The following is a 12981-nucleotide window of genomic DNA, read 5'->3' on the forward strand; positions in this document are numbered from 1 at the left end:
AGTCTCGGCTTGGAGGTTTACCATTCAGCTTCCAACACTTCTCCCTTATATGTCTTGGTTTCTTGCAATAAGTACACCACAGATTGTCTTTGTTTTCTTTCCCTTGGTTATCTTTACCCGAGTGTTTAAGCAGATCATTCTTCGACTTCTCCTGATTTGTTTTTGCTGCTAAGGTTGACCCATCTATAGTATGTGGTTCAAGCATGACACTCCTCCGACTTTCTTCTGCTCGGATTAATGAGATTGTCTGTTCTAGAGACGGTGTATCCTCCTTGCCGAGGATTTGGATCCTAACCTGATCAAATTCAGAATTCAATCCTGCCAAAAAATCATATATCCGATCCTTCTCAACGAACTTCTTCAAAATGACAACATTATCAGGGCATTTCATCTCAATTACACGATAGTGATCCAGTTCCTGCCAAAGATTTTGCAACAGAGTTGCATACTCTGTGAGTTGCATACTCTGTGACAGATTTGTCTTCTTGTTTGGTTGCTCCGGTTTTTTTTCTTGATTTCATACACAAGGGCAGCATCGTGGGCTTTCGAGTATGTGCGGTTGATATAGTCTTAGATTTCCTTTGCGGTGTTCAAGAAAATGCAAGTGTCACTAATCGTTGGGTCCATAGAATCCCATAGTCAGGACATAATCATGGATCCTCCTCTTCCCATGCTGTAGAGGCTAGATCCCTTTTTTCTGGTCTGGTTCCAAGTAGATGATTAATCCTCCCTTTGCCTTTTAGGTATGTGCGGACAATTTGGGACCATTTGAGATAATCTTCCCATTGAACCTATTGGATGCCCGAATATTCTGCAACTCTCCAATTTTCTGAACAGCATTATATTTTTCAGAATGGTTGGAGTAGTTTGAGATAGTGGTTTAGGACATTGACATGGTGTAGAAGAAAAATTTGCAGCAATTAAGGCTAGAATCAACCTGCAGTGGTAAAAGAATCGCAGCAATTAAGGCAGCGAATAAAAAGAATCCAAACAACGTCAAAAATCGCGAGATATGCGGCACAGAATTGCAGCGGCAAACAGCGGAAAAAGATCGCAAGCTCTGCAGCGACCACACAGCGGCAAAAGACGAACTTCCTCGTACAACGTGTTGCTCCTCTCGGACGAGGCGGTGGGAAAGCAGAAGCAGTGGGAAAGCGACAACGTGCTGCTCCTCTCGGACGAAGCGGAGAGGATGGAGCGCAGATCACAGAGAGTCGCCCCTAACCGGAAGGATCGAATGGCGGCAGCAGGCGGTGTCTTCTAGGGTTTGAATCTGTCTCTGATACCATGTGAGAAATCAAAAAAATAATTTGTATTTCGTCTTATTCTTTGAATTGATCATACAAGGTATTATATAAGAAATTAAAAGGAGAAAAACTAGGAAACTATTTAACTAATTTCCTTAATTTAAGGGATTACAAATTTATTCTAATTTTCTTATTTTAAGGGATTTATCAATTAATTCTAATTTACTTAATTATGGAAATTAGAATTAATTCTCACAACTTTATTTCCATCTCAGTCACATCTCGACAAAACTCAATGGAATTGGCTTGCCCAGGTGGGCAAGAAAATCTTTAAGCATCATTCCATAAGGAAGAATTCAAAATCCTGGGGACTCCCTCTAGGGCGGGAGTTATGTTCCTGATTATGCCCCAAGCAAAAGTCATGTCAGTGTCATTCTCCCTAGGTGGAAAGGGTTTTTCCTTTGTCACAAAACATTTGGATCCGCATAGTAAGACGATAGCATGGAAATGTTGAAGATAACAAAAAAGTTGTAATGGTTAAATAGATCAATTGGTATGGACTTTCATTGATCCACTTTAAACCCCTGAACGAACCATCAACCCTACGCCTGAGCTTTCCAAATTAATTTATGGGAAATTTCTCCTTCAATGTAATCTTCATCAAATCAGTTTCTTTGAAAACCATAGCTCTCCTAAACATGTTAGTCTGCTTCTGATATTTTGTGTTTTGCTTTGTATTTTCCTCCCTCGCATGCTCATGAAAGGTCTGAATCCCTCTGGCTCTAGCCTCTGTTATGGGAAATTTCTCCTTCAATGTAATCCTCACCAAATCAGTTTCTTTGAAAACCATAGCTCTCCTAAACATGTTAGCTTGCTTCTGATATTTTTTGTTTTGTATTTTCCACCCTCGCATGCTCATGTAAGGTCTGAATCCCTCTGGCTCTAGCCTCTGTATTAATACTAATCTCAATAGCCAGAAGAATAGACACTAATTCCAATTGTGTGAGAAGCTTTCGTCTGTATATAATCTCAAAGGGAGTGTGGTATGCAGATTGGCTAGTGGGCCTATTGTAGGCAAATAATTTGAGAAAAATCAAGTCTCTGCCTAATATTCTTTCCTACAAATCACCTAAGGAGGTTTCCAGAGGTTTCCAAAGCTCATACTCATCACATCTAGCTATCCACCTATCTAAGGGTGAGCTCTTGAACTAACACAAGAGCTTAATACCTACCTTACTCCCTAAAACCCCTCAAAATTGCTAAGATGTTTCACATCACTATATGAAATGATAGTCCTAAGCACACCATGAAGATGAATTATCTTTTTATCATCCAATTAAGTCGTTGAGTTGGAAATGAGATATAAGTGCTAAAGCTTGGTTTCATAATTTTGCTAGTGAAAAGCTACAACAAAAGAAGTTATGATGAAAATATTATTGAAAGAAAAGTAGGGTAAATAATCTTGTTTTGGTAAAATATACGATAACAATATTGGGTAAATCTCTAAATTACTCTTAGCCTACAATATCAGTAAAATACTTAAAATTTTCTACTTTAGTTTATGAACAATTATATTTTTGGCCATTATAAAAAGTAATTGGTGTTCAACAAATACAGAATATCAACAAGTTGATCACTTAGGCTCTGTTTGGCGCAGCTGCAGCTGCGCGCTGCTGCGGGGAAGATGGTTGTCTGTTTGGTGCAGCTGTGTGAAAACAGCTGTGGGTCAGCTGTTTCTGAAAAAATGACCATGTTGTCCCTGTTTGCTAAAACTGTTTAAAAGAAAACTATAACAACCACATTTTTGAAACTTCAGAAGCAGAAATTCATTTCTAAACAGAGCAGAAAGTTCAGATACACCAATGAACAAATAGTGAGCCCTGAAAGTGAGATCAATCCATGAGAAAAGTTTAATTTATTATAGAAGGCAAAATAAATCAGGGTCCAAAATCAGAGGAATGAACTTTACGAACAGGTACAGGAGTAATTTTTCCAAGTGTATACTTGTCAGCCTTAAAACAAGACTTGAATGAATTATTCTCAACAATTTAAGCATATAACATTGAACATGATAGAAGGCGTTCTAGGAATAAAATGGAAACAATAAATTGTATGAAGCCCTTCTTGATAAAACATGTATCGCATTGAAGAAATTTTTATTTGGCTTTATAAGAAAACAACTTCTACCCAAGCACGAAGGTAAAATTTGTACTGGTTTTATCGATAAGTATTTTAGGAATCACCCCAAAATGAAGTTTTAAAACTTTATTGCACTGGAAGGGAAAAAAGAAACAAATGTAGTATTTAAAAAACAGAACAGACGTTGACTCATACAGAATCAAGCACATATCTATCTCCAAGGTTAACCTCATTAACTAGAAGTAGAATCATAGCTACAATTCTTTTGTAAGAACTGAAAAGTTTAACCTCATTAACTAGAAGCAGAATCATAGCTACAATTCCAGCTATATAAGATCTTATTCCTAAACATCATATGAACAATGTTTAATACTCATTTTAATGGTAAAGCAAATGTCATTAGCTGCAAACAGATTTCGTACGAGAGAAATAGTAAAACAAATGCCATCACACAATTCCACCACCTAACCTTCATGGAGACGGAATTTTGATGCAACTTGAAACCCTTCACCATGTGGTATGCATTACGTAAAAATTGTGTGGTATGCATGTAAATGCCCCCAAATATACATGGCTCATTCCTATACATGGCTCATTCCCAAATATACATGGCTCATTCCTATACATTACGTAAGAATTGTGTGCAATGCATTACATAAGAATTGTGTGGAATGCATGTAAAAGCGTGGACTGGAGGTTTCTATACATGGCTCATTCCTCTCACAGGTGCTTGAACAAACAAGCTTGGATCAATCTAATACCAAGCAAGAGTTTAGAACTAATTTTAATTCCTCATATAATTCAGCAGCTCATGCAATCATAATTAATTTCAAGTACCAATCCAAGCCAATAGCATCAAAGGCTGAAATACAGATTGGATGAATTGTTTGTATTCAAATCAAGATGGTCAAGACCCACACAGATCCCACGTGCATTGTCTAGGATGAGTTCGCAAAAGCACCTCCTAAAAAGCAGTAAAAGGCAGTTTGGTGAGATTTAAAAAACGTACTGAACAATAAGAGCATTGCCTACAACACCAATAAATGATGTGATGCAGATCAAATAGGGAGAAGAGAAACCAAAAAACAACCTTCACTTCGAATTTCTAGCCACATTTTAATAGAGAGGAAATTGGAGCAAAAAACTGTGATACTTTTTACCAACTATTTACCCAACTATTACCCAAATCAACTAATAAAATATATATATATATAAAACTCTGCTACCAATGGGCACCGCACTCACCACAAATCCTGCTAAAGCATTTCTTTTTGGCACAGCAACAGAATTAGCCCGCATTCATAGGCTAAAAAAAAACTGCCTTGCTAATTTAGCAACCATAAAGTATGGTTTTGCATTGCAGCAAAACAATAAATTGGTCAAAGTTAAAAACAAATTTTGGTCAAAGTATGGTTTTGCATTGAATCAAAATCTCTGCAGCATCACCTTTAATTACAACATTCAACAACAAAGACAGCATAAGAACCATTTCTGTCAAAGTTAAAAACAAATTTTGCAAAGCTATGTAAGAATTATAATTTTTTTTGCCAAAAATATCAAATACAACCTTTGCCATAATTGCATAAATGAATAAACTGCTGATATGGACAATTATATGAGAAAGCAAACTGATATAATGAAAATACAAGTTCCATATTAATGATTCAAACAATTATATGGACATTTCATTTCAAGCCCAAATAGAATACTCTTGTTTAGACAAGTATGAGATGGTCCCGTCAACAGTATACAAATACATGAAGTATGTACACAAGAGTGCGCCCTTTTTCTATGTATATTTTTTTCCTATGTATTTCATAATTTTACTGGTGTGCATAAATTGATATTCCTACAATATGAAAACCCCAACCCTTTCAAAAAATGGTAATGAATTTTTAATCAGACATCCTCACCCAGTTTTTGCTGGAGTGCATCGTTTTGAATGAAACAAATGCTTGGATTTTTACTTTCGAAATCCACAAGGATAATGTTGGACGAACTGTGTTTCCATCAGAAAAAATGTTTCGGATTTCTTTTTTGCAAACCAAAATAATAAGAAAAAAAAACTAGAAGAAGAAATCATCTCTTTTGTGCCAATCACTTTAGGCGCAATTCTAATCAAAGAGAAACAACTCCTCCTTAATATCATCTTCACTATCAGAAGCTCACGGATCAGGCAAACTTTTATGAGGAGGAGCCACTCACAATCAAGGAGCTCGGCCAACTAACGATTTTAACCTGGATTCCAAGCCGGGAAGAAGAGAGATTCAAAACAAGCGAGGAAGAGGGGTTTACGCTTACCTGCTTCGGCCTTCCTGTATTCTTGCTTGGTCAAGGAAGAGGAAGGCATAGGGGCCTCCCGGAAGAAGCTAGGGCGTTGACGTCGATGAAGGAGATGGCCAGACGGCGCTGGACAAGAAACGTTGAGGGTAGTTTAGAATACTAGCGAGCGGAAAGCTGGGGCCGTGTGGTGGATCCCGCGGCCTGCTTTCTCCCGCTTTAGCTTCGTTAGGCCGCGACACTGGGAGCCAAACGACAAATTTTCGCGATTCAGAGCCGCGAAGCCTCAAAAAAAGCGGCCCCAAATGGAACCTTAGAAGTTTGTGAAAGCATAGAATGAATGAAGGTAATCTCTGGACCCAATTCCAAACCATTCCTACAAACCTGACATCACAAGCTACACTTCATCTAATCTTTCATTCATTAGGAGTCAACATGTCAGTGAGCTCCAGTAGAAGAAAAATCAACATAAATGGTCAGAAGAGATTCTAGATTCACCCCTAACAGCGTGTATTGTTCATTTGACTGTCGCAACCACCCTCTTCTGCTGCAGCTAGAATGGTTGATGTTGCCTTGCCATTCAGGAAACAAGCCAACAACCTCCTAACTCTTAAAATGCTCATCCAAACTTTCCACTAATTCCGCCCAACCAAGGTTGCAAGTCTGAATTAAATATGTGAAATTAATTCTAAGTTAAAAAAATATGTAATAACAAGTGTTACCTTTCTATGGCTAATTACAAATAAGGTTTTCACCTATTAGCCATCATTAACTCTTTCAACATATCTCACCTTGAGATAATTATTAACCTCTATTAGTTGAGGCAGTCCAACTCCAAATCCTCCAATAATAAGCGTTACCTTTCTATGTTAAATTTTCTTTTAATCCACAAATTCCTCTTCTGCCTCCTTTAATTGGCAAGATAACAAGCAAAGGTAATTGTTAAGTTGCAGAGCCTAATTTTTGCCCTACAAAGAAAATGGCGACATGTACATAATATTAGGTTTCCCCTTTAGAAGGAGAAGGGGGCATAATCTTATGTATCTCCAAGAATTAATAATTGAAATTCTTCACAATCAATCAATGTGAGTAAAACAAAATAAAATTCTTGTGTATTGATCTTCTTTTTATGATTTCTATTTTTTCGCTTTATATATTGCAAAGGTTTCACTTATTTCCCCATAAAAACTATCACAACAAGTTAGAAAACATATTTTGACTTTATATATAGTACAAAAATATAATGTAGAAACTTGGCAACTTTGAAATTCAACATCAACTATGTAAGAAGTTGAATTCGACAGTGAATATTCAAGTCTATCACCAGCATATTCCTGCATCAAATTTCGTTCTCTTAGTCATTCTTTTAGGTCATGCTACATCACAATATAAGTAGGTACATCCTCCCAAATATCCTTCTGAATGATGCCTCACCACCAAAAATAAAATCACTAGCAAGCACCAATGAGGTTCTCGTTTAGATCACCTAAACTGGATAGAAAAAAATTTGTTGAAAACCCTTGATTTCTCTCAAAAATGTTCCAAATTTTGCTAAAAGAGAGGTAGCGCAATCCTAACAATGTGTGAAAGAGGATGGCAATGATCTTGGCATACTGTAGCCACAAAGCATTCCCAAAGCATCACTCTTAGCTACAAATTTCACTACCCAAAAATCCATGAGTATCTTAACAAACCAATCCCATCATAATTATATAATGGTTTGATTTATCAACAAAATGAACTATAACAGAAATATTATACTTGCACAAAAAATTATGCAATTAAAAGAAAAAAATAAATGAATAAAACTAATATTAGTATACAAAACATCTGATAAAAAGAAATAATAGAAATAACTAACAAGTGATAAGACTATTTTGACGAAAGCAACAAAAAATAAGAACGAGAAACTAAAAAATTATATATAAAGAAAACTGGTTATTATAAGTTAAAAAAGTTCAACGATAAAAAAGAATGGATGCAAAAAATGAGAAAACTTGATCAAATTAATTCAATAAGAAATAAAGGAAATATCAGATGCTTGATTGATATAAAGTATATCATACCAGCTTTAACATTGAATACTGCACATTCTGTTGGTCTCTCAGGATTTAAAATGTGGATTGGTACCCAAAATGGTAGTGTTGCATTAGAGCTGTGGATTACCAAAAAAAACAAAGGAGGCTTTACATACATAGCACCAAAAACTTTTATATTTACCTATCTCACACCGAACTTTCATAATTACAAACATCATATGTAAAGTAGCACTCATCATTACATTTTAATATCAACTGCATCTTTTCATTCATAGTTAAAGTGTGTTATGTGTGTACAAATGAAACTTTGGGTGTGAGATAGGTAAATCCATAAGAATTAGGTGTTATGTATGTAATTTTCCCAAAAACAAAATGTCAGTAACAATAAGTAAATGCCTATAATGATGGACACAATTTTGTGAGTAATTAATCTACTTCACAAAGATATGAAGACCTCTCAACATGTAAATAAATTGGTAAATCATTGAGTAAACTATATTCTCTTACTTTCATCTGTTTAGCTTCAAATCCATAACTACGGAGAAATTACGGGCAATGCCTTTGTGAGTAACTAATATAGTTCACAAAAAACAAAGACCTATTCATCATTTAAATAAATAGTAGAGCAGTGAATAAACAATATGTTCTTAGTCAAATGGATACAACTATAAAAATTTCATGTAAAAAAGTAATCAAAAAGTAATAAAAATAATAAATTCCTTTCACATAATGAAGTAATAAATTTCATGTGGTCATTATGAATAACTATAATGATATTAAAATATTTATAAAAACATTTCTCAATTAGCTAAATAACAAATAAGATGATTTAAAAACACAACTCAGAATAATTTCATGATAATTAATTACTATTATTATTATTATTATTATTATTATTATTATTATTATTATTATTATTATTATTATTATTATTATTATTATTATTATTATTATTCTTGTTGTTGTTGTTATTCTTGTTGTTGTTGTTGTTATTCTTGCTGTTGTTGTTGTTGTTATTCTTGTTGTTATTTTTGTTATTATTGTTACTATATATCTCATATTTTCCCAAACAATTATCTTAGAATAACTATTTCAATATGTAATTGTCCACATAAAGTTAAAGCAAACCTTGCAAGGAAAAGATAATTTAAGCCTTTAGTTCTATGAATCAAAAAATAAAAAAATAAAAAAATAAAAAAAGTGCATAAGCGAACATCTTTTCAAGTCCACTAAGGTAATTTGTTAGCACATTTTGTGGATTTCGTTATGGTCATAGGTTTGAGTCATAGAAGCATCCACTCTACAATTCCAAAAGTAAGGTTCCATGCATGATACGCCGAACCATCCTCAACCTTCAAATATGAGAACTTTATGCAATTTATGAGCCATTTATTTATTATCATCTCTCAACTCAAGAGAATGTCTTCACTTATTACCATCAACCATGCAGAATTTGTTGTTCATTACGATCACGTGACTCTTCAATTCACCTATTTTCAAGAAAATATTTACAAAATGGTTTTATTCAGAAACCAGAAAGGTAGAGAGAGAGCACGAGAAGCGGCTAGCAAAGAGCTCTAGCTCAATCCAAGCAAAAAAATAGTTTGGGGATTTATAAAGAGAAAATTATAGAATATTCCTATACTAATACACAAAAATGGTTGGGATTGGTACTGGGGTTGAGGTTGGGGTTGAAATTTGGTTGGAAGTAGAAAGAGGTATGTATTTATTACTTGAATACTTATGCTCTTATAAAAAACAGCCGTAGGCCCTTCAAGAAGGGGACACTTTTTTTTGAATTTTTGGGTGACAAACATTTCATAAGATGACAGGAAACATATTAAGGAACTATAGCATGTGGAGGGACCTAAGTGATCGAATTCTAAAAGAAGTTCTCTCCAATCAATTTATACATGTTTATTAATTTCTTATTTTTGTAAACTACAAGGTTTGTTTCCAAATAAAATTTTGATTAAATTTAATAAGAATAACATCTGACAAAGCAATTCTTAAACTTAAAAATGATATCAATGGTTAGCAACCGTCTGATTGAATTTAAATTCAGCAGTTCTATGGGCTAGGACTGCTTCTTGAGAACTATAAATTAAATTTTACAATGTGTGCGCATTTCTATCAATATAGAGATAAATTCATAAACCATGCATGTAGATCTCCAAGATATGCAGAGAAAACATATGTAACCACCATTTTATTGTAAAAGCATGCATTGAACTCATTCTCTGCATACAATATGGTAGAAACCAAGATAATTTCAAAAGAACGTGTCTTGCAAAATCAAGCAACAAAGTTCAAGAACAGCTAAAGATCAAAAAAACTCTCATAATGATATGACGGAAAAACATATCAGCAGGCTGAATATCAACTCATCAACTTAGAAGGCTTTCCTCTAACGAATCAATTTGAGCCCTAAAAATAAGAGTAATCTTAAAGTGACACTAAAAAAAGAAAGACATTAAGTCTGAAAAAAGAAACAGTAAATGAATAATGCTTGCCCAAGCTTAAGCTAAACTTGAAATCAATAAATTGGATACTGATTGCAGTCACAGAATTCATTCACAAGATGCTCAATCTGCCCTGCCCAAGATTAAGGAAACACGCTGAAGGCAAATTACAAATCATTAATATAGAGATGGTCACCAACTTGGACAATTCGTCAGTAAAAGGAAGAAAGGAAAAGTGCATATATGTTAATTATGGCATTCTAGAGCTTCACAAGCTAAGTCAGTATTATGGGCACAAAACTGCAGAGTAAATAATTCTTTCACATAAAAACCTTGGGATCCTCTCACATGTCTCCGACCGACAAGCATATTATTCTATGATTCCAATAACAAATCAACATCATAGAAACAACATTTCGATCTACTTCATCAAAGATAGCTGCAATAGGAAACATACCCTTTACTAATTGGAAAAGAGAACTTGATCCTTCTCCTTCCCATTGCATAAACATAATTCAATCTTTCTAACATTAAAATAAAGAAAAAAGAAAAATTACATGCATGTTAACAAAGGCACTCTAAAGCTCTACAAGCTAACACAGCATTTTAGGTATTAAAATGCAAAATAAATCATTCTTTCAAAGGTAAACACCTTGGGATTCTTGCACATGTCTCCGACGCACAAGCAACAGCGTTCAGCTTGTCACACCAAGCAACCGCACTGCCACAATAAAAACATAAATATTCAATCAGAAAGGACTTCTAAGAAACCAACCATCAGCACAAATCCACCGCGTTCTCAATAACCAAAGACATAATTCTCAAGTTCAACTCGCACACCCAACTCCAGCTTTAGTTATGCTATTCACATCACAGAAATCACAACCAAAAAACCTTCAGTTTCTCCGATTCTTTTAGGACCAAAACAATCACACAAAACCAATAAACCCTAACAATCACACAACTCCAATATTTGACAATTCTATACTCGATCAAAACAGGAAGCGAAGAAGAAACCAGCCTGAAGTTGCGGCAGAGCTCGGGAACTCGCATCTTATGTCGAAGATTAGCGGGCGGCTGCTTGAGCCGAATACGAAACACAGTAGCCGGAGACGACTGGGGCCAATCCCCAACATCCATCGGCCGATCACCCTCCTCCGCTACCCTCTTCTCCGCCTCCATATCTATACTTCCCTCACCGCCTTCCACCTCTCCCAGCGCCGCCGCCGCCACTGCTCTATCGAGAGCTTTCAGTTCCAGTGCTCCTCCAGCATCCCCCGCTCCCTGGTCCACTTCCCCCGAAGCAGAGGTAGGAGTATTCATATGGGAAAAGCGGTGAGTGGATCCTTCAGGTCATTTATAGAGATTGGTGGGAGAAATTGCGATCGATGGAGACAGGAATCCTGGTTGGAACAGACTTTGAGGTGTGGGACTGCGGTTCGATGCAGTTGTCGATGAGAGAGAGAGAGTATGCGTGCGTGTTAGGATTAGGGTTGGGGAAGTGGAGATTAGGTGGTGAGTGGATCCGCTCCGGGACAAAAACAGAGGACGGAAATGGGGGCGGAGAAGCCCGGGTGGCTCCAGGGGTTTGATTTCTTTATTTCTCCGGTCGCTGTCAGCGACTGAGAATCTAATGGAGCCGAGGAATTTTGAAGGCGGGATCAGTTGATTTCCGCTCTCTGGGAAGCCGTGGCGGCAGCTTCATGCGGTCCTTCGATCTGCTTTCGGCTTTTGATGCCAGCTGTAGGGCTGCACAAAACTTTCTTTGAAAACTAATAATGACTTGAAATATATTATTATGATTTTTTCTAAATATTATAATTTATTTTGAAATCAGTCAAAAGAAATTTTATTTGATTTGTCATATATTACACCAACTTTAAAGCAAATAAAATAGTGTGTAGGCTAGTCATGCACTTAATAATATCAAAACCACTTTAATAGAGTCTAAGTCAACATGCCCAGCTAGGACAAGCCAACAACATAGATGGATTGTGCTGAATTTATTATGCAAAAGAAGTCCATATCATCATGATAAACTTATTGACTAATAGAGTCAATGTTAGAGTGATGAAAAGACTTGTTCTATCCATTTAGATCTACACATCTAGTAGGAGATTAAACTCGAGTAGCCTACTGTGATTACCAGCCATTACTTGGCTAAGAAATGTGGAACATACTAGAAATTTAATAGAAAAAATCCATTTGGTGGTAGTATTGCTATAATTTATGACATTACTTTAAAAATGATCTTCCAGGACTTAAATACTGTTTTTCGGCCTCATACCTAGCCGATGTGGGATTATTTGTCTGTGACGTTCTCCTCCACCCAATCACGTGAAACCCTCGTCACAGATCGGCTCCACCGAGGGTCCGACTGGACCATGGAGAGTCCACACACCTGGCAGGCAGTAATCTGCTCTGATATCACTTGTCACATCCCAAAAGAGCCCTTAAGGGTGGTGGGCAGCCCAGGATTTAAATACTGTCTTTCGGCCTTACACCTAGCCGATGTGGGACTATTTGTCTGTGACACTAGGGTCTTCACACTTTAATGCTCTCTCTCTCTCTCTCCTCTATATATATATCGGAGGCTATTATACGAGCCTCTAGCCACCCTCATATGCCTAATCATCCGAGGATCGGCCTCAATATCGGCAAATTGTCCAGATGGGGATTCGAATATGTGACCTGAAGGGACATACGAAGGAATCCCAAAGGGAATTTTATTGATTACAAAAAAAAAAAGTTTACAAAGACTAGGTAGAGGTTCCAACTAAACTCAATATACAAAATGCAAAAAATAAAAGCTAA

General features: G+C 36.1%; 1 protein-coding gene across 3 annotated transcripts in view; it reads right to left on the minus strand.

Moving 5' to 3' along the window:
* Window positions 1–11885, minus strand: part of LOC110023498 (mediator of RNA polymerase II transcription subunit 16) — an 80452-nt gene extending 68567 nt beyond the window's left edge. Inside the window, exons 1-4 of one of the 3 annotated variants that reach the window (XM_020722955.1) lie at window positions 11189–11885; window positions 10820–10888; window positions 10625–10687; window positions 7733–7821 (exon numbers count right to left, since the gene is read on the minus strand). In XM_020722955.1, coding sequence (XP_020578614.1) covers window positions 7733–7821; window positions 10625–10687; window positions 10820–10888; window positions 11189–11490 — 523 coding nt within the window. In that variant the 5' untranslated portion in view covers window positions 11491–11885. Of the gene's footprint in view, window positions 1–7732; window positions 7822–10624; window positions 10692–10819; window positions 10889–11188 lie in introns of those variants that run through there. The other 2 variants (XM_020722963.1, XM_020722971.1) reach the window with 2 other exon arrangements.
* Between the last annotated feature and the right edge of the window lie 1096 nt (window positions 11886–12981).

This window comes from Phalaenopsis equestris, unplaced genomic scaffold (assembly GCF_001263595.1).
Source record: "Phalaenopsis equestris unplaced genomic scaffold, ASM126359v1 Scaffold000002, whole genome shotgun sequence".
Taxonomy (NCBI): domain Eukaryota; kingdom Viridiplantae; phylum Streptophyta; class Magnoliopsida; order Asparagales; family Orchidaceae; genus Phalaenopsis; species Phalaenopsis equestris.